General features: G+C 40.0%; 1 protein-coding gene across 1 annotated transcript in view; it reads left to right on the forward strand.

The window, feature by feature from the left end:
* The window catches only part of GFRA1 (GDNF family receptor alpha 1), a 258,054-nt gene extending 243,415 nt beyond the window's left edge, over positions 1-14,639 (forward strand). The window contains exons 8-9 of the mRNA XM_048506187.1: positions 9,142-9,195; positions 12,853-14,639. Coding sequence (XP_048362144.1) covers positions 9,142-9,195; positions 12,853-13,014 — 216 coding nt within the window. The 3' untranslated portion in view covers positions 13,015-14,639. The remainder of the gene's footprint in view (positions 1-9,141; positions 9,196-12,852) is intronic.
* The last annotated feature ends 6,372 nt before the right edge of the window (positions 14,640-21,011 follow it).

Below are 21,011 nucleotides of genomic sequence, written 5' to 3' on the forward strand. Positions count from 1 at the left end.
TTTTCAAACATTTGACTTTTTTAAAGAGTGCTGGTCACTATTCAAAGTATATTGCAATCCAAAGAGATTGCAACATTAGAATACCTTAGAATGTTTGAATTAAATTCAAGTGATTCAGCATTCAAAGCTTGTGCTCTGCCGCTGCATCATGGTCCTTCCACTTATGCTTAATTCTCTGTGTGTGTTAAGTGCCATCAAGTTGCTTCTATATTATGGTGACCCTATGTCCTCCAAAATGTCCTCTCATTAACAGCCTTGCTCAGGTCTTGCTTTATAAACCCAATCAATCTCATGTTGGATCTTCCTCTTTTTCTGCTGCCTTCAGCTGTTCCTAACATTGTTGCTTTTCCAGTGACTCTTGTCTTGTCATGATGTGACCAAAGTACTATAGCCTCAGTTTAGCTTCTAGAGACCGTAGAGACTAGATTAGATCTAGAACTCCCTAACATCTTTTGGCAGTCCATGGTATCCATAAAACTTTCCACCAACACTGCATTTCAAAGGACTGTTAAAGTAAGATCCAATAGCCAGTTAATGGAAAGTTGGAAACCCTTGATAGAATATCTAGACAAAACAGAAGGAAAATAACTTCATGACTAGTTGTTTTGAAGGTTAAGGACTGTTGAAACAAGATTCAATAGAGATAAGTGAGATTTCTGAAAAATTAATAATGCTAACAGTGTGGGTTTTAAGGGTTAAAATTTGTTGCAGAAGAAACTGGAAGTCTCTATGAAATAAGTACCTTACAATTTGGTCAACTTATGTCTTTGTATATGTTTTGGATTTTGATTTCAAAGTACAAAGTGAAAAACTGAATTGGAAAAAAAGCCTCACTATATTTCCAAAGAATCAACTTTCTTCCTGTCGATTTTCTTCGTTGTCCAACTTTCACTCCCATACTTAGTAACACAGAATATGGCATGAATTAACTTGATCTTGGTTGCCACCAACACATTCTTACACCTTTTCTAGATCCTTCATAGATGCCCTTCCCAGTCTCAATCTCCTTGTGATTTCTTGGTTGCAGTCTCCCTTTTGACTGAGGATGACTCCAAGAAACCAAAAATTGTGAACAATTTTCAATGTCTTAATCATCAACCTTTAAGTTGCATAATTCTCCTGTAGTGATTACTTTTGACTTCTTGAAAGCTATAATCTTTCTTTCACATTTTCTGTTTTAACCTTCATCAGAAATCATTGGAGGACTGGTGTTTCTTTCAGCCAGTAATGTGGTGTCATGGGATATCAGGCAGGTAGTGGTTAAAGATTCAACAGTAATGGTGGTTAGGACTGTGTCATGGGATGGAGGTTTTACTGACCAATTCCAGTGCAAATGTTTGAGTTGTGGAAATGCTTTGGAATTCCTTTGGGACTGTTGTGGGTGGAATCTGCAGACAATTACAATCTTAGACAAACTGACCACAGATAATTTTCATGCTCCAATTGTAATTTTCCAGACAGCTGATTCAGCAACTAAAGTGCTGGACAATGGTGTAGAGATGGGAACCAATGCTGATTGACTGACAGGTTAAAGAGCATTGCAGCTAGACATGGAGTGGTTGGGTACATAGGACTGACATGCTGGTTTGAATCCTTCTTTTAGTGGTCTCTGCTTCTGAATGCACTTTGCTTGTTTTCCCAGTTGAAAGTAATTTATATTGCAGCACATTGTTGGATCACTGGGCTAATAAGAAAACACTATTGACAAGTGGGATAGATGCAGCTGGTGTTTAGTAAGAGTAAAAGAGTTAAGCTGATTGCATTTTTACAGTCAAATGCATTTTGCTGTTTATTGTTTATGTCCTGCTGTTAAGAAAACTGGTTGGTTGCATTGTGAATCTCTGTCATAAAGGCTTGAAACCAAAAAGAGTGTGCAGCATTGTTATCTATGAATATTTCAAGGATTTGGTTAGCCAGCCGATGACTGTGGAATAAAGAAGCCTGCTTTTGACTTTCTATAGCCAAACATTCAGGGGAGGATATCCAGTAACTAAAGGAAAGACCATATCCCAAGAGGAACTTTTAATGATCGGTTAGTCCAAAAAGCTAATTCAGTACAATGAGACAACTTCTGATATACCATCTGCCATGCCTTCTGGCACAGAAGCAATGCATGGCTCCAACTAGGTATATATGAATCTGGAGTTTGTTCCTGCAACAATCATTGTGCTTTTCCCAGCAATTGCATGTTCCAGGGATAGATAGACAGCAACTATGGTTGCCAGAAAGACCTGGATATCTCCTTCTACTACAGCTGATCTCCAGACCATAAAGGTCATTTCCTCTGAAGAAAATGGCTGCTTTGGAGGTTGATCTCTATGGTATTATATCCTGCTGAGGTCCCTCCCCAAACTCTGCCCTTTCCAGACTCCATCTCCAAAGTTTCCACGAATTTCCTAACTCAGAGTTGTCAGCCCTAGCAGCAGCCCATTCCAGTGCATTTTCGGTAGTAATTGGAACTCTCTGGAACAAGGTGTCTTTTCAAGTAGGAAATTTTCCCTCTTTTCAGAATGGGCTTACAGGAAGGCTTTCTTGAGAAAGTGTTTGCCAACTTTGGCTGAATGTCAGTTTTAGACAGGATGTTAGTGATTGTACTTTTGTTTACCCTCTGGCTTATATTCAAAGTGCTATTTTTATCTTTACCACCCTTAAGACCAAGGTACTTGAAGCCTGTCCAGGTCTTCTGATATGCCCAGCCCACCAGTTCAGGTCCTCCTTACAACCCCTGAGCTCTGTGCCCTTCCCTCCAGGTGGGGCAAGTGGCAACCACAGAGACAAGACTTTTTTTAGCAGTGTCACCTTGCCTGTGGAATGCTCCTCCCCTTGTGGCTCACCTGGCAACTGCTCTCTTTTAGGCAGCAGGCCAAAACACTACTTTTTACCCAGGCTTTTAACTGGGTAAACCTTTTTAAGGGTTGATTTTTAACATTTTATAGTCTGCTTTTGGACTGCAATACACAACACTAATTTTCAAGCCTCTCCAAGTTGTATGTTTTTATGCTCTGAGTTTTAATTAGTAACTTACACTGCTGTATATTTTGATTGTGTCCTGTTTTGTAAGCTGCCTCAGACAGGTTCCTTGGAGAGACAATACAGAATTTTTTTTAAAAAGTTCAATTTTTTAAAAAAGTATTTCTCTTAAAATGGAAAACATACAGCAATGATATTCAAAACAGCTTAGCAGCCAAACGTTCTGCACAGTCAGCCTGATATGCAGATTGCAGTACGATGTTAGGCACGTCAGAGAAAAAGACAGCAATTGGAAATTTGCTTTAAAAGGTCGGTCTGTATTTTTTTTAGCAGACAGAGACCTAATGACATTAATGACCAGGTATCAGACAGACAGGAACAGGTTAATTGCCTCCACTATGCCAGGAAAAGGCTTTCTTAAAAAAAAATAGGTGCAAACCCAGCAGACTTTGGGCAGAGAGGTCCATGGATAAAGGAAGGCTTGATATGGAGGTCTCTGATCCAGCAGGAAACACTCTGTTTCAGTTTAATTTGCTGAACTCTTCACCTTACCTCAGCTCCTGCTGTGTTCAGAATGGGTTTTGTTTTGTTTTTTGTTCCAGGCTTTGGGGTTTTGTGTAGAAATTTGAATCTCTGTTGACTGAATTAAGACTTTAAACACACAAACTAACCATGTTGAACTGATGAACCAATAGTGCAATCCAGTTGTGGGAGTGGCTGAAGGCAGTGTGGTGAAGGCATTGCTACAACACATCCAAAGGAACCTTTGGCAGCTCCAAAAGGAAAGAAAACAAAAAAACCTCTCCCACTACTTAATTGCCCCATAGGCAACACAAGCATAAGTCTGTGGGTTCCAGGTGCTGAGGTTCCTAGGCTGGAACAACTAACATTGGCTTCACCCCCAGGAAAATCCCCCTCCTCACGCTAGTGCAACTCTGCTGCGGCCCTGACTTTGGGCTTCACCACTGTGGAGCAGAGGGGTGGCCAGCGCCTTTGCTCTTTCCACTGGCAGAGTGTTCCCTGCACCGGTGGAGGGGGCAAACACATTGGCACAGCCCTCCACTGCTCCCTATGCATGTTTGGCCCCACCTCATCCGAATTGAGCTGTACGTTTCCCACATGGATGAGGAAATTATTCAGTTTTGCATTCCTTGCTTTTAAGTTTTCCAAAACTTTGTACACAGATTTTACCACTGAATACAGTATTTTAATCCTGTGTGTGTGAAGTAACTACAAACATAATAGTCTGCATGAATTTCATACACAAAACTGCTGCTTTTTTCCCATAATATAACAAAATGGCTGGGAGGGTCTGTGGCTCAGTGGCAAAGCATCTGTTTGGCATGCAGCAAGTCCCAGATTCAGTCCCTGGCATATCTTGTTAAACGGACTAGGTAGCAGGCAGTGAGAAAGACCTCCGCCTGAGACACTGGAGAACTGCTTCCAGACTGAGTAGATAATACAGACATCAATAGACCAAGGATCTGATACAGTATAAAGCAGATTCATGTGTTCTAACAGAATTATCATTCAATTGTTTGATTTTGTTTCATTACACTGAACTAATTTATCCATTCACCTTGCAGACTTGCGTTAATCATGATTGCTTTAATTCCATAAGCCTTTTTTTTCATTTAATATGAAAGCTATCATGAAAAAGTAGCTCAGCAAAGTCATTGACTTTTTGATCATTTATGAACCAGAATTTAAAACATGCTGCCTGTATTTCAACAGTGCCCAAACCTACAAACCCCTTTTTGGAAACTGATTCATTTTCCTCTCTTTCACTAATTATCCAAAACATACCTCAACTTATTTTTAGTCTCAATAGCTGAAAAGTTTGCACCACAAGAATTCTATGTTAGACAAGTCAAAGGCTGCCCAGCAAATAATGAGAAATACCTCTGAAGATACCTGCTTAAGAGCACTCCTAAACCACTTTTCCCACCCCATTTAAAGTGGGGAAAAGCAACACATTGGCTTTTCTTGTGTGACTTAAAAAAAACTTGAACAAAGCCTGGAGAAGGGAGCAAAATTCTGAGTCAGGATTTTGGGCCAGGAGCATGGATCAGTAGAGAAGCCGATTAACAACAAACAAAAAACAAAAGCCTTTAATGGCACATTAAAACATTACAGTTATTGAACAAACCGATTTAGTAAAACACATCCAATGCTAGTCCATAAGGATATTGATCCATGTTCACAAGTTCAAGTGGAAAAGAAATTACTCGTTCACATGCTTCCAGACCTAACCCATCCAGCAGGATGCAAATACTATCCCATCAGATTGAGCATGGAAATTTTCAGAACTAAGTGGCCATATTTTATTCTTGCCCTTATGTAATATACAGAGCACAACGCATAATACAGGCTTTTAGTGACATAAGATAAATGATAATAGTATACACTTAAATTAAAACCCAAGTGGCTAAAACTTACAGAAGGGCTTCTCTCTGAGTCCAAAAGCTTTTATTAAAAACCTAGCAACTAACTCTGTAGTGTGAAAGTATACGTCACTGAGCAAGTATGCAACTTTTTCTTTGTCTGATTTCCGTGTATACTTCTTTAAGATGGCTTCAAGATCGAGCAAGCGATAGTCTGCAAAATCTTTACAGTAGAGAAGCATATGCTCTGATGTTTCAGGTAGACCTGCTGCACAGGAACAAGTTCTGTTTTGCAATGGGATGTTATCAGTGGTGGGATTCAGCCGGTTCGCACCACTTCGGGAGAACCAGTTGTTACAATGGTGCTTGTAAATAACCAGCTGTTAAATTATTCAAATTCCACCAACAGAACCGGTTGTTAAATTATTTGAATCCTACCACTAGATGTTATGATATCTACCTCTTGTTTGAGCCATGGGTAGTATATTTAAACAAGCAAGCATGAAATATCTGCATCTTTTGACCAACTTTTGCTAGAAGAGAAACAAGCACATAGAATGCTGAAACAAAGAACCCTCAACATCAAAGGGCAGCTTCTCGCGGCTGGAGCTAGAAGAACTTGCTCACCCACATTTTATGGCATCTCACCATCTTTGCCAGGTTCCATGCAAAAATATATGAGCAACTCGATAAATCCACATCTTCGCAGAGAAGCCAATTCAGGGGGAAGCATTCTCTACTAGCCACACGAGCAGTTCAAGAATCTTCTCTCTTACACCAAACTTACGCTACCTTTGCTAACCACTGTTATAGTCCATGGTTGTGCCAGTGCCATCATGGACAGCCACATTTTTGGCCTCCTTCAAATGCTCTATCCTATGGCATGCTCACAGAGTCACATGTGGCTTTGTAAAAAGCCATATTTTGTTTATGAGTAAAGGGTTACTGACCTCTGTACTTAGAGTAATGAAGCTGATTTAAAAGGGGGTAGTACTTCCTGGGCACGTTATATGAGCGACTATAGCCAAAGAGACAATGGATTGCCCTCTTCTACCTGACTGAACATATTTTCCCCTCCATTAGATGCTATCACTAAAACTTTCTGAAAGGAGAGGTACTTTCACTGTTGTTTTGTAGAAAGTGTTTCCATTTCAACTCTGCTGTGTGTAGACATGAATGTTAATTTGAAGACTGATAACTGAATTGGCAGATGTGATCCATTTAAAACCAGCATTAGTTTCAGTGCAATCAATATTTTTCATAGTTAAGTATGTGCTAAGGAAAATAAAGAAACTTCATGCCATATGTGGAGTCTGAGCTTTTTCTCCTTTTGTACATATAAGGAGTGGCCTGTTTGGCCATACTATATGAGAATTGTAGGACTGTCTTTGGAAAAGGGCCTGCAAGACTGGGGTTAGGGGGTATCAAATAAGACTAATCTTCCTTCCCAATGCAATATAGATGTTGAGATTTTGACCTGATAGTTGGTTTTTTTGTTCGTTTGTTTCAACCACATTGCACACATCGGCTTACAGAATTTTGCATTGCATGATTATTTACTGAGTTCACATGATTTATAGATGCATGGCTTTTAATTAGACCAACTTTAGCCTCATAGAAAAATTCACAGTTTTTTACTAGATTGTATCATGTCAGAATCTGAAAACATGGCCCTTTCCACACGGCAGCGGAAACGCATCTCCACCAGCATAAATTTTGGCCTCCAGGTCATCCCCTCCACTGACCTTCTCATCCAGTGCTGCCTCCAGGGGTCGGAGGGCAGCGTGGGCATGTCCCTCCAGCCCTCCAGAGCAGCACTGGATAGGAAGGTCAGTGGAGGGGTCGGGAAAAGCAGTGTCTTCCCACAGGTGCAGTTCACACCGTGCTGGCGGGAAGACGCTGCTTTTCAAAAACCTCGCTCATTGAAAGCAACACCTTTGCACCACTTGGAGGTGACCAGGAAGACACTGCTGCATTGCAGCAGCACCTCCTTTGCGAACAGTACCCTAGGGCCGGCGTTTTTTCTGTCCCTAGGGGACTGTTATTTGGCCGTGCAGAAACGGCCCATGTTTTGAAGTTCATTTATTAATTACCATTAGTCTCAACGATGGTTTTGCATGATGTACAAAATCAGATATTCTGGATTAATCTTGACTTTTCCCCCAGCGCTGACCTAACCCCTGTTGTATACCAGCTGGGTCTTTGTAGGGGAGGTGGGGGAAAGTGTGGATGCAAGGAAGCCAACATTTATCAAATTCAAGTATTTGAATTTTTCTTAACAATCTGAATCTATCCATGGTTTTCTGTTATGTTTGAACCCAGCAATTAATATGTGCATTAGTGAGTTTGATGAGTATTCAAGCACTTGTACAAAGCTTAATTTTTCTTGCCCTACAATTAACAGCTCCTCTTTGTCTAGAAGTTGTGCATCTGGGGCAAAAAATGATTTGGTCTTAGGATACAATTATTGGATATCATGCTTTTTCCACAGAGTGTGTATACGTGCGTGTGTGTGTGTGTGTGTGTGTATTCCATTACCTATGATTTAGTGACAGACTGTTGAACTGCAGTACTACAGCCCATGCCAGCTTTTCCATTATATCCTCTTTTTACAGGTTTGTAACTCAGCAGTAAAATGTACTCTTCCAATTTGAAACTTGGCATGTATTGGTGCTGATTTTTTCTCTGAAAGTTTTGCTTTACAGAAGTAAAGAAGTAAGAATGCATCTTCCTTTCCTTTGAATAACTCTGGTAGTTATTATGTTTACTATTTTTGCTGAGATCACTATTGCAATGTGCTTTGCATCTCAGACTGAAAAACTAATTGAAGAGGATTTTTCACATGCAGATTTTTCCCCAACTGAAAGTATCTATTTTCCTGTGCATAGAACATGTTTTGTCTTACAAAGATTAAATACAGTTCCAATCATCTAACTAAACTGGTGAAGAGAATCAAGGTGTAAGTTAAATCAAGGCGTGAATGCTACCTCAGTGTCTGTACTGCAGATATGGAAAGGGCAGCAGGAGGCAGAGAAGATCCTGTTTACCAAAGTTGCAATGTACTTGACAGAAGGCCAGATGGAAATAGTAGTGTTGTAAGTAGCACAGTGTTCTTTGGAGCAAGCCACTTTGCAGGGTGATTTGAAAATAGTCCTCTTTGCACAGAAGACAGGATTTTTAAAAATGTGCACATCCTGATCATATCTGCTGCTGATGGAGAAGTTAATCTCTTAAAGAGCTGTCATGTGGAATAGATGTGGGCTGGCACATGAAGGATTCTGCTTTCTGAGTTGGGGGGGGGGGGGTACTACCTTTAGGCTAGAGAGCTCAAACAGAAGAGCCAAAAGGTTATCAGAATCTTCTGCCTATCTGTCTTTGATTTCACATTCACATACACTGTTCATACAATCTTTTGCATTTAGTGTTTCAAGGTTTGAAATTTTCATTTCTGCTTTGAAAACGGTGGCAAAAAATAATGATATGGAACCATAAGATATTGTTGGATGTGCTAACTGAGCTCAAGAACTGAGAGAAATGACCAGAAATGACCAATTGGGTACCATAACAAAACCACCTACAATGTTATTAGATTGGTTAAAAGAGGTAAAACAGGTGACTGTTAAGACCCATTCTTTCCAGTGTATGTAGTTCAGTGTATGTATTATTGAAGCCATACCAAGTGAGTGGTGGGAAGATGCTCTATGTTCTCTAAAATCAATTTAGTGATGCTATTCTAAATATTATGGAGAAAATATGTGTATGTACTAATGTGTACATTTTTCCACAGTTACCAAACCAGAACTTCAATGAATCTGTAGCGACGGAATTCTGTATGTCTGGGGTAAGAGCATTGCCATAATTCTGGATATCATATATATTATTTTGAATATTATTTCAGAACCTTTTCCAGGCAAAGTTTACTTGGGTGACACTGTTGTATATCCAGTTCGGATTGACCAAAATCTGTAGAATATGGGTGTTGGCAAAGGACGTTAAACCCCACACTCCTGTCAGCCAAGGCTGTACAGTCAGGCAAAGGCTTCAGACTTCGTTCCCATTTATTATTTATCTGCCAATCTTGCCCAAATAGGCCCAGAGTTGAAACAGAGACTAATGTAGCACATGGGATGTGCCCTGAGCTGCAGTGCATTCCTCAGTCAGCGCATTCCTTTGACTTGGTACTCTGACCAACTCAGGTGCTGTTTCCTGTCTCCCTTTCCTCAGAGTCACAACACAATTTTCCTCTTGCCTGCAATGGGAATGGTGTGAGTGGCCAAAGGAATAGTAATTACAATATATGAAGAAAAATGGCAAGATTAGTGAATAAGGAGATTGTGTGTGTGAACTACGAATTATTTGCTTCAACTGGACTGCTGTATATGGGCTCTGGCCTTGTGTATGATTTACCATAAGGAGCATGTTTCCCAGTGTTGAATTAGACACCTTTGTATTTATGACAGTTCATGTTGAAAGCCTGAAGTCTCCAAATTATGGTTCATAGCAGTGTTTCTATCCAAAAGAATTGTTTTAATACAAATATAGTCATTATATTCAGAAGTGTTTGGCTTATTGTATGTGTTGTGCATATTACTGTAAACATTGTGACCTAAGAGTGTCAAACCATGCCAAGAATATTCATTTGCTCTCAACCATGTAGCAAAAGAATAATTTAGTAGGTCATATGATAATTACCCTTCTCTGGTGTCATGTAATTAGTTCATAATCTGCAAGAACATGTAATCATATGGCTCTTAGTAGGACCTTTAAACATAGCTGATCAGATTTTATGGCTGACAGAATACAGATCTGGGATAAATGAAATGACAGGTGCTTAAACCATGCTAGGAATAAGGCTGACTGAAATTTTTTGTCTCTCTTGCTCTCACCTGGAACTTGTAGCCTTGGACTACTCCATAGCACCAACTAACTGACTGTCCATATCTGTCATATCATGGATGTTCTCATTTTTTTGTTTCACAAATTGTAAAGAATGTTCCTTAAGAGGAAAATCACTTCCCCTCTTCTTTGTATGCCATAATAGTGGCCAATTGCTCTACCAGGGGTGGAGTGAGGAGGAATTGCACCCGGGGCACGTGCATACCCTGTGCCCCTGCTGCAGTGCCAGCCACCTCCGCCCTGCAATGGAACACCATGCCAAGCCCCCTGATTCCACGGCGCCCACCCCACCACACCCTGGATCACCCCAGCCACACCCCTGCCGTGGTACTGCCCCCGCCCCATTGACTCTACGCCACTGTGCTCTAAAGCACACTCTTCTCTCTGGCAGATGCAAAATGCTCCTTTGTTTATTAAGGAGCTTGCGGTGATGAAATGGCTGGGCAGACATTTTAAGCACACGTGGAAGAAAATACGAAGTGAATGTCACTGAACACATGTCAGAGTAGGACTGTGCAGCTGAATAAAGCCAAAATGAAAATCCCCACCCACCCCCAGCCCATTTTCGCTTGTGTCAGGTTTATTTTTGGACTAAAAATAGCAATAATTTAAGAGAGCCAAAAAACAGGATCCCCAAAAATGCTGAATTTTTCTGGCATTTTTGAACCGCTTCAGCCCCACTACCTTTTAAAAAGGAAGGAACCCTTCTCCCCCTGCCTCTCCCTGCCCCCCCCCCCCCCTTACCTTCCATCTGCCTGTGAAGTCTGCATGGGCTGATAGGCAACAGAGACCTGAATGCTGGGTCCAGCTGGGCCCAGCATTCAGCTCAGTACCACTGTTTCTGAAGACCATGTGCACTTCAGCTGCGGGGGGCGGGGGGGGGGGGGAGCTGAATGCTAGGTTTGGCTGAGACAAGCCCCAGCATTCTGCTTGAAATTTTTCAAGATCAAGATCTGGAAATTTCTGGAAAAGCTCATATGGGGATTCTGCTTTTTTTGGCTTTTTCAAAAATGTCCAGGTCTTTTAAACTTGAACCTGAAAAATACTGGGAAAAATGGTGCACACCCCTGTCTGAGATCGTTATATCATACCTAGTCTGTAGGAGCAATAACAATGAAGTGAACACCATTTCAATGCCATACAGATGAACTTTTCCAAGCTGTGAAGGGATTCTTACCTCAGGCTCCTGAGAATGTAAACACTGAAAAGTTGCAAGTCCTCTGTGATTCTTTTGTAATGAGTTTTGCAGATAATTCACTGTTGCTGTGACATAGATGCCACAGTTTTCTATCTCATGATGCCATTGGCATGCATTGTACGGATGACTTTGAATTGGTGAGGCCTGATAAAGTGGACAATCTGCTTAGAAATATGAGGCCCACTGTGTCTAGAGTTGACCCTTGCCTATTGTGGTGATCATATCAATTTGGTTTGGTCAAATGGGTCCAGGAAGTGACAAATGCCTCTTTATAGAAAGATGTAATTCCTATTGACAGCAGTAGAGGCGTAATTTTGGCATCTCCAGGATAAAGTTAGTGAACTACTATATTCTATCCTATCTCACTCCATGTGCCAGCATGGCCATGCTGGAAGGGCCTGATGGGAATTGTAGTCCATAACATCTGGAGTGCCAAAGGTTCGCCACCACAGCCCTACAGCCTCGAAAGTAGTGTTCATGAGCTCTGACCTGAAGAAGGAATCCTGCCAGTGGCCAACATTGTTGTTGTTGTTGCAAGGTGCTTGAGCTGGTGGCGGTTATGCAGTTGGTCAGTCTTTGTGGTCCAAAATGTAGCAGTACTGAAAGATCTGCACTGGCTGCCCATTTGTTTCTGGGCAAATGCTGTTTTTAAAAATGGTTTAAATTTGACGTCTGTTTTGATGATAGCTCTTTAAATATATTATCCAAAACGTTTCAGTCATGCCAGGCCATTTTAACCATTTCATTCTGTTGAGTTTACTGTGGTTGACTTGCAACTTGTATTTAAACTGAGACCATGCACAAACACAACATGTTTCCATGCTCATTCAGGCTCATACTCCCTCCCTTTTCACTTTGCACATCGAGCTCGATTCCAAAAATCCCTAGTTTGATCAAGCTCCAGTTTACTACAGTGTCTAAATAATTCAGCACATTAGATTTTGTTTTCCACCTACAAGCCCGGATTCTAAGCCTTAGTTAACCCCTAGTGGGGGAGTAGAACAAATACCATTTCACTTAAGTGTCTGCTTTCAAACGCAACAATGAATTGGAGCTTTTTCAAAGGAGCAAAATTTTGAGTCAAGTTCCAAGTGCAAGAGGAGGACAAAGACAGGAAGAGCAAAAGTACCACACAAGTTTAGTGGTCTCAGTTTGATAGTGACTTGCTATGGGGTGCTGGAAGCTGTGGCCAAATTTTTAAATGGTGTAATCTTAAATCGTTCTAACGTGTGTTAATTGGAATGCTGTGATGTTATGTTTTTGTTTATTTATAGGCCATTAAAAGTATTTGACTTTGAACTTTGACTTATTGTGATGTGTAGTGAGAGCTTTGCATCTCTCATATATGAGGATGTGTTAATAACAGTACTGATGGTGACCAAAAGAAGTGATTGTGTCTTGCAGAATGCAATGGGAAAAGAGAATGTGGCAGGAGGTTCCATCAGTCACATGTCTTCGGAGAATTCATCTGCTCCCTGTATCAGCATCAGGTCAAGCACAGTTCTCATGCTGATGGCCACGGCACTCTCCTTCTGCTTCTCCCCACGTCCAGCAGGAACCTCGTAGCTGCTTTAACAAAAGGACCTGTATAAAGAAAAAAGGAAAAAATTGATCTGTTCCCTGTTGTTTTTCTAAAGTTCCTGTTCTAGAAGCTAAATGGAGGCACTGTGCTAAAAGAATAGTTCTGGATCATTACTGTCATGATTTCATTCCTTTTAAAGAAAGCTTCTTATGATATTTAGAGGCTTTGTGAAATACTTGATGATGCAGTGCTACCTTCCAAACCTAGAAGGTTTTTGGACACACTGTGTTTCAAAGAGATGGAGTTCCAGTTTGCTCATAAATCTCAGAAGCTTGATTCTTTCTTCTGTTATTTTAATTTTACCCCAGAAAAGAAGTTGTATTTGTTAGGATCTGGTTTCTCTCATTTGGGGACCAGTCCACCAGGAAGTTCTCCTGTGCAGTTCTGTTGTAGTGAAAGAAATCTGAGCAAGTACAATGGTACAGCTTTTGTATCCCTCTCCCACAAAGTCCTTGTAGTGTAGGTCTGGGACAGATTTCCTACCCAGCTAGAAATTGGACTAGAGTCATAGCTTCCAGATGGGGCAGAAGCATCTCCAGAGTAGACCCACATCCTGCTGTTTTCTGGTGCATTTTAGACCTGTTTCAGAAATGCATGAAAAGTATCTATGGCAAAGCCTTGAGTCTCCTTAGACTTAGTGCAACTGCCAAGTGTCTCTGGAGGCCACTAGCACACTGTAGGAAACAGTGCTGTCTTCTGGGGCATGCTGGAGGCCCAAGAAAAGACAGGGGGGTCTGGCATGGGTTACTTCCTAATAGATGCTTTTTTGGTTATATATTTTTTTTCAAATTTAACCAATTTTGAAGGAGCAAGTAAAGCAGGCTGTTGTAACTTAGTGAATGTCTTCCTGGAGAGTGAATGTTATGGAACTTTTTCGTGTTTCATAGATGGCTAACAATGTTTTAGCATACTCTTCCATGTTTATATATGTAAGGGGTTTTACAGCCCTTGCTGAGAAACAATTAAAAATCATATATCAGTGTAATGCACATATTTTCTTCAGATTTTCTGCAGAACTAGAGAGTGATATTAAACTTTCGAACGCTGCTTTTATTTTTCTGATTACAATCATATAGCCTTAACAAGAGGTTGAAAAACAATCCTGTTTTAACAAGAAACTATCGCTGGGACAGTTTCTGTAATCTAAACTTCTTTTATCTTCCTGAGGATATATTTAAAAAAACACACCAGAACATTGTTTTTGCTAAAAGGTTCCACCTATACAATTATTGGTCTTTATTGTAATTATCGAGTTTAGTTATTTTATCGTTCGTTAAATAAAAATGACCTGAATCTTAATTACTCTAGAGAAACATCAGTATCTGATTATATTTACTTCTTTGAAAGAGGTAAGGTATGTAGCTTCATGTACTTTTTAATTCTTGGCTCCGATACAGAGAACCCACAAGGGCCGCAACAGACTGCTGTGTTCACAAAAGTACTAGCCTGCATCCAGGGTTCCAAATGGAGGTGTGACTTTTGTTCAAGTAAAGGTGTGCATTCTGTAACCAGGGGGGAGTTCCCAATCGTTTGATTTTTTTCACATGTCCTGAACATTTTATGTCCTTTATGTTCCTCCTCTGAACACAAGTGTTAAAGACTTTAAAAAGAGGTCAAACTAGACTTAAGTAGTTCTTGTATCGTCTCATGCTGAAAGACTCTGCTAGAGATCCCACTCAAGTTAGTATCCTTGCATTTCAATCTTCTAGAAATATTTGTCCTGACCCCATCTTATCCTGTTGCTATCTCAGTTCCACATGAAATATCACATTAAGAAACAGTCTAGAGAAATTCAAACCCTTAATGTGGAATGTACTTATGGCCGTAGGCATCTGACCAGGGATGACTAAACGGATTGAGAGTCCTTTCCAAGTAGCAATCTTGAGGCCATGGAAGCCCATCTTTTTATACCTGCCATGCTCATGGGAGTTGTTAAGATGTGATACCTTCTCAATTGTAGTGGCATGCATTGCATCATACACATGAATGTGTTTGTGGGGTGCTAGAACCTCTGATCGAGATCTGGTGAAACAAGGTGAATTGGCGCCATTGCGCTAGCAACCACCACTTCCTATGCTCAGGCTCCTGTGAAAATCTATGTCATGGTCATGCAAAGAGTAAAAAAGGAGCACAGTTAAGTATAGGATAATGGGGGACAAGAATGTGACTCATGTACCATTTTAAAAGAATATCCATCATGAAAGAAAGGCTGTTTCAGCAGATCTCTATGTAGCAGGTATACAGCGTTAGTTATTTATAAGGAATGAGTAACCAATAGTCAGGATCAATGTGTGCTATTAGCCTTGCACAGAATGAACCTATATCTGACAACAGAAGCCAGTACATGCACTGACATAACACATTTAGTGTTACGTCTGATCATCTGTAGTAGACCCAGGAGAGCTTATCACTGAATATCTTCATTTAAATTATATGGCACTCACAGTTGCAGGGCAAACTATTCAGTTTCATTTTTAAAAAACTCACATTAGTAGTTTGCTTGGAGCTCATGGGAGCTCTGCCATGAAAAGGAATGTGAGGGATCAGAGCCTTGCATGGTTAAAAGGTTTTTACTTACTATATTGCCCTTGTACATGATTCAAGTCACTTTGATTCTCATTCATTGACACTGACTGTCTACAAGGGATTATTTTTTACTTTGTCCAGTATGTGAAAAGTTTTTTTTTAAGCTTCACATGTCATCAGACAGGCAGCACTTGTCCTAAGGACTGTCTTTATACTGAACTCTGGTGGCAGTTAAAGTAACGTAGTAGTGGCGGCCTGAGCAACAGTGATCTGCTTTTGATTGTACTGAAATTGGGAGACAGCTGCATAAGACACAAATTCATCATCGTAAATCTAGTTTGTCACTTTTTTCAAAAAATGCACAATATGCTCAGGCAGTTGAATTTCCAGAACTTTTATTTACAGTGTAGAGCCTGAATCCAGGCTCTTTGGATTATGCAGAGTTTGCATTCTGCTAACATATTGTTATGTTGTGGATGGATTGGTCACTTGGGATTGTTGTTCCGCTCCAAGAATTCTGACTTGCACAAAGTGCTCCACACAAATGGGTGAAACTGTATACACTTCAAACCCAGTAACTTAAAAAAAACTTTCCTTTCAATGTTAAACTGGAAAAAAAAAGCTTTCCCAAAAATGTTTTAAAATTCTCTGGCAACAGAATTTACCACTTTACATGTTAAATGTGAGTGACAGAGGAGTAAGCCCAAATAAAATGTAGGATTCCCCTAACTATGTCATTTATGAATGCAGCTCACCTCAGGGGGTTGAAGACAGCCACTGCATACAGGTATACTCATCAGGAATTAAATTGGTTGCAGCAGCTTGTTGAGAGTGTGCTTTGTAAATCCAAAGTTCATGGTATGTAATGTGTGAAATCACCCATAGAGAGTACCATTTCTAGTCAAGTCCCCCATGGCTTTCTTGTGGGAGCTAATAAATAATTGGAGAAGATAGTGAAAATGGGAGTGGGGGAGAATAATTGAAGATAAAAACTAGATTCTTCAACATCCAGAATAATTAGCCAAGTAATGTATTATAGAACCTGATGTTCCTAAGTGAAAACTATTTGCACACCCAATCTGAACATATTAAAATGGCTGCATGTTTCTTTTTAAATTATTTCCTGCATCCATCCTTTTATTACTATGTTCTTAGCCATTTTTCAAAAAACATGTATTGATCTTCTCTACTTCCCATCCAGAAGGAGTGATCAGCTTGTAGAGGAAGGTTTTCATACATGGATCACCTTTCTGAGCTGGAGTCTACATGCACAAAAAAGATTACATTTGAGGAAGAAAAGCCAAATCTTCTGTCTCTGGGTATATGTGAACTGATGCTACCTTTCAGCAGGCTAACTGTTTGGGGTAGTACTGGAATCCCTTAGCTCTGTAAGGAATAATAGTTTTGATCCTGTATTTGGCGGGGTAAATCCTTACATGCTGTAGCAAATGTACAGCCTGCTCCTGTAGTTTCTGGAACTTGGGGTCTGGGCTAGTCTCTCTACACTTTTTTCATCAATTATTGTGATAGGAACTGTGCAGACCCATTGACACAGTACAGCAGAACAGCAATCTTAATTGGTTTCCAATAACAAGAGGAATAACGTAAAATTGCTTTCAGCAATGAACTCTGGGTAACACAAAAATAAGGCTTCTTATGCATAATCCTGGGGAAAATAATACTTTACTTTCCCTGTATATATTAAAGTATACAGAATTCTTCATTTGAAAACAAATTGCTTATGAAACAAACCAGAACAAAAATTATGGGCTTGATATTTAATGAGATTTTTAGCAACATCTCAGAACAAATGCAGATAGGGTTTTTTTAAAATGAGTAGACTATAGCATGGACAATGTCAATTTAGCATGGTGACCTTGTCAACACAGTCATTAGTTACAGCGCTGGAGCAAGCAAATTGTCTTTCTATCCCCCCCTTTTTTTTCTGATTGCCAACCACTAATTGATGTATTGAGTGGCAAGCAAGCAAGATAACATTTAATTTTGTGAACTCATTCAGTGTGTATGTCTGCTAGCAATAAAATACACTCACTCTGTTGAGTCGCTGAAGGTTGCAGCCACTTCTGTATATGGCTCAGATAAGCATCTGCTTCACCTAATGCTAAGTAAAGGTGAGTGAAAACAGGATTTTTAAATTTCATTTTCACTTTCTAGGTGTTTGTTTTTTTTGGTATACTGTAGGTTGCCCTACCCAGATTTCAATCATGATTTTTGGCCAAGCCCAGGACACTGTCTGAAAGCCTTCAAAGGTTATACTCTGTTTCACCTAAAAACATTAGTAGATTGTATATTTCTCCGCCACAGAACCACACATGCTGGACCTTCTTTTTTATAGAATGTTCCACCTGGGCCCTAGTGCCTACCTAAACCCCCATCCATTTGAAAGTAAAAATACATGGCATAAATGCTCTTGTATCAAAGTACTATGTTCAATAATGCACAAAATAATGGTTTTGACAAAGGCAGTGCATAAAAATGAATGATAACTCATATTCGTTTGGGATTATATTCTAATATGGAAACATACAATTTTCTCAACTGTTGCACCACAACTGACCAAACAAATATCTTTATGTGAAAAAGAGTATAATTTAGCTTTTAAGCCTCCACAGAACTATGAGTTCTTGAACTCAGGACATAGCTCAAGGAAACTGTTGGCTCTTGAAAGCAAATATGCTATGCAGTCTCTGAATTTTTTTTTGATGAACTTTCAAGAAGTTCCCTTGCTATACCTTTTTCAAGATAAAGGTGACACCAAATTTGAGAATTCATCTGCCATTTCCTGGACTGTCTTTGTCTAGAATGCTCCGTTTGGGTCATGGTGCCTACCTAGTTCTGTCCCCAAGGCACTAGAACCCAAACGGAGCATTCTAGATCAAGATAGTCTGGGAAATGGGAAATGAATTCTCAAAGTCTATAATCTTTATCCTGAAAAAGATATAGACCATAATGAAATTTAGGTAACATTCCTTCGTGTTCCATCTGTAACCCCACAAACATTTATGACCTTCTGGCCCTAAGTTTTCTTTTTGGTCACATGGGTTTACAGGGACTATATAATGAGATTCTTCTTAGTTGGGTTAGGGAGTGCCATAGGTCAGTCAAACATGTGTTTTTCTACTTTGGAAACTAATCCCAATCAGAAGTGTGCCAAAGACTGGTTTTTGTGATCCTGGGAAATTGTGTACTCCTTTAACCAGCACAGGAGACTCTGTGTTTTAAAAAAAGAACATGTGAAGGAAATTATTTGAAAACCTTGTGTTTGGGCATTCAACCAAAATAGTCATCTTCTTCATTATCAAAAAAGTACTTCTGTTTTCAATGTTCTTAGCTATTCTCTGTATGTTTTGTCCAAGTTCTGGACACTAGGGGAAAGAATGCAAAAAGTTCCCAGAGCTGGGATTTATGACTTTTCTATAGTCCCTGAGCTGGTCCACAGGACCTAAAGAAGCTCTTAAGCTTTGAGAACTGTGTGATCACTGTGGTGCCCAAGGTTCAGCAGCTTCTTTGAGATGCATGGGGTTGACTAGCTTGAAGACTTCATAGTTCCCAAAAACATTACACATCAGCATTTGGGTGAGATTTTTTAATGGTCAGGATTTGGTTGAAACTGAGGTCAGCACTTGATTCTCATGTGATTTGCTTAGCTGTTCAACAAAATATTCTCTCTCATTGAACATGCAAATTTTGACCTGAAAAATTATAGTCATGCAAATTGGTTTTAATGTTAACTGCACGTAAATTCATTCCTTGGCTTAGGAAGTAGATTTAGTGTCTTAATCTTTTATCATAATCAAATAGATTTTTCCTTGGGCCCTTTTGAACCATCTCTCAGACTAATCTTAGGCCGTTTCCGCACGGCCACGCCGGGGGTTGGATCGGCGTACATGATGCGGACCCAACCCCCCCAGGACTGTTCGCACATTTTTGCCATCCCCAGGGCGCTTTATTTGGCCCGTGCAGAAAGGGCCTTAGATTCTTATAGCCCTCAGCCTAGACCCAAGGCCGCATGCCAGATGTAAGCACAATGCTGGAGAGCTAGAAGAAGTTACTCGTGTTGCATGCATCCAACACCTTTTAAAAACTGGCTCTCAGACACTTTCTGGATAGTGTTAGCATACCAGAGATCCATAGCCCAGGTAGGTATTTCACTGGCTTGCTGTTATTGCATGCAGAACAGAATTATAGTGGCAGACTAATGAAACGTTGAAAGCATCATATGTCACATTGGTTAGTTCTTATCTCATGCCAAGCAAACCTTTAAACCCAGATCCAATGCATAAGTGTATCACATCAAAACAAAAAAAATTGCATAGGATGAAACACACTGACACCTTCCTCTGTGTGGCATTGAAGTCCATGGCATTTTTCTGCAATGCCAATGGCATCTTCTAGTAAAACTACATTAGCGGTACAATCCACAAAGCAGTAATATATCATTTCATGTTAGCACAGATACTTGAAATGAAATTCGATCTTTTCAAAACCTGTATTCAAAACCTGTGAGAAGCTTGCTTCCCAAGCATTCAATAAAAGGCTGAAATCCAGATTGAAGATTTGGGGAAAGAAGCAACTGCAACAGAGTAAGAAACAAACTTCTTGTATAAGGAGTCAAGATGGCATTGTTGCCTAGCCACCTTTTGTTTAATTAAAACTTTTTTTCAGGATTTCTAGTATGGAGGCTTCTTAGTTGCAGTTTCCTGTAAGTAGCTTGTGGAAGACCATCTTGGGAGATGGGATTTGTGTTCTCATTCTAAAAAGATATCCATTATTTTGTGTTAATACATATGCTACGCTTAGGAACATCTAAAGTTTCAAGGAGACAACTGGTGGTCCCTTCTTGCAAATTCAAACAGTTCAAGTTTATTGGAAAATCAAAATGTACATTTCTCCTTTTTTTTCTGTCCCTCCCTCTCTCGAACTACTAATTTTCAAAAGCTTTGAATGAAAGATACTGCCAAACCGCCTCAAGGAAGCTGCCTCTTGGCATACTTGGAGGCTAAGGTTCCCAGCAGTCATTATCTGCTCTCTTGCATTATATATTTTTCAGATTCCAGACAATGTGTTCCAACACTCCAGTTTTTACATCCTCACCTCAAATAGATTTGCTTCTGATGAACTTGGCAGGAAATTAATCCAGTTCACTGTGAAGGATTTCTCATCTTTAAATATTTGCTTTCACTTACCAGCTCACTTCCCTCTATGACAGTTCAATTAGTGGCCATCCAGACTCTGATTTTAGAAGGTCATTTTGGTTTTGTTCCTCTTATTACATTACCCTCTGAAAAGCAGCATTTTCCCGTCTACACGTTTCCCTTTCTTTAGGCAATAGCATCTTAATCAAAACCCCTGCAAGTCAAGGTCCTATGATAGGTTTTGCTTTCCTGGAAACAAGACTGCTAGTCATTTGCAGCTTTTCTGATGTTCCTACCAG

This window comes from Sphaerodactylus townsendi, linkage group LG08 (assembly GCF_021028975.2).
Source record: "Sphaerodactylus townsendi isolate TG3544 linkage group LG08, MPM_Stown_v2.3, whole genome shotgun sequence".
Taxonomy (NCBI): Eukaryota; Metazoa; Chordata; class Lepidosauria; order Squamata; family Sphaerodactylidae; genus Sphaerodactylus; species Sphaerodactylus townsendi.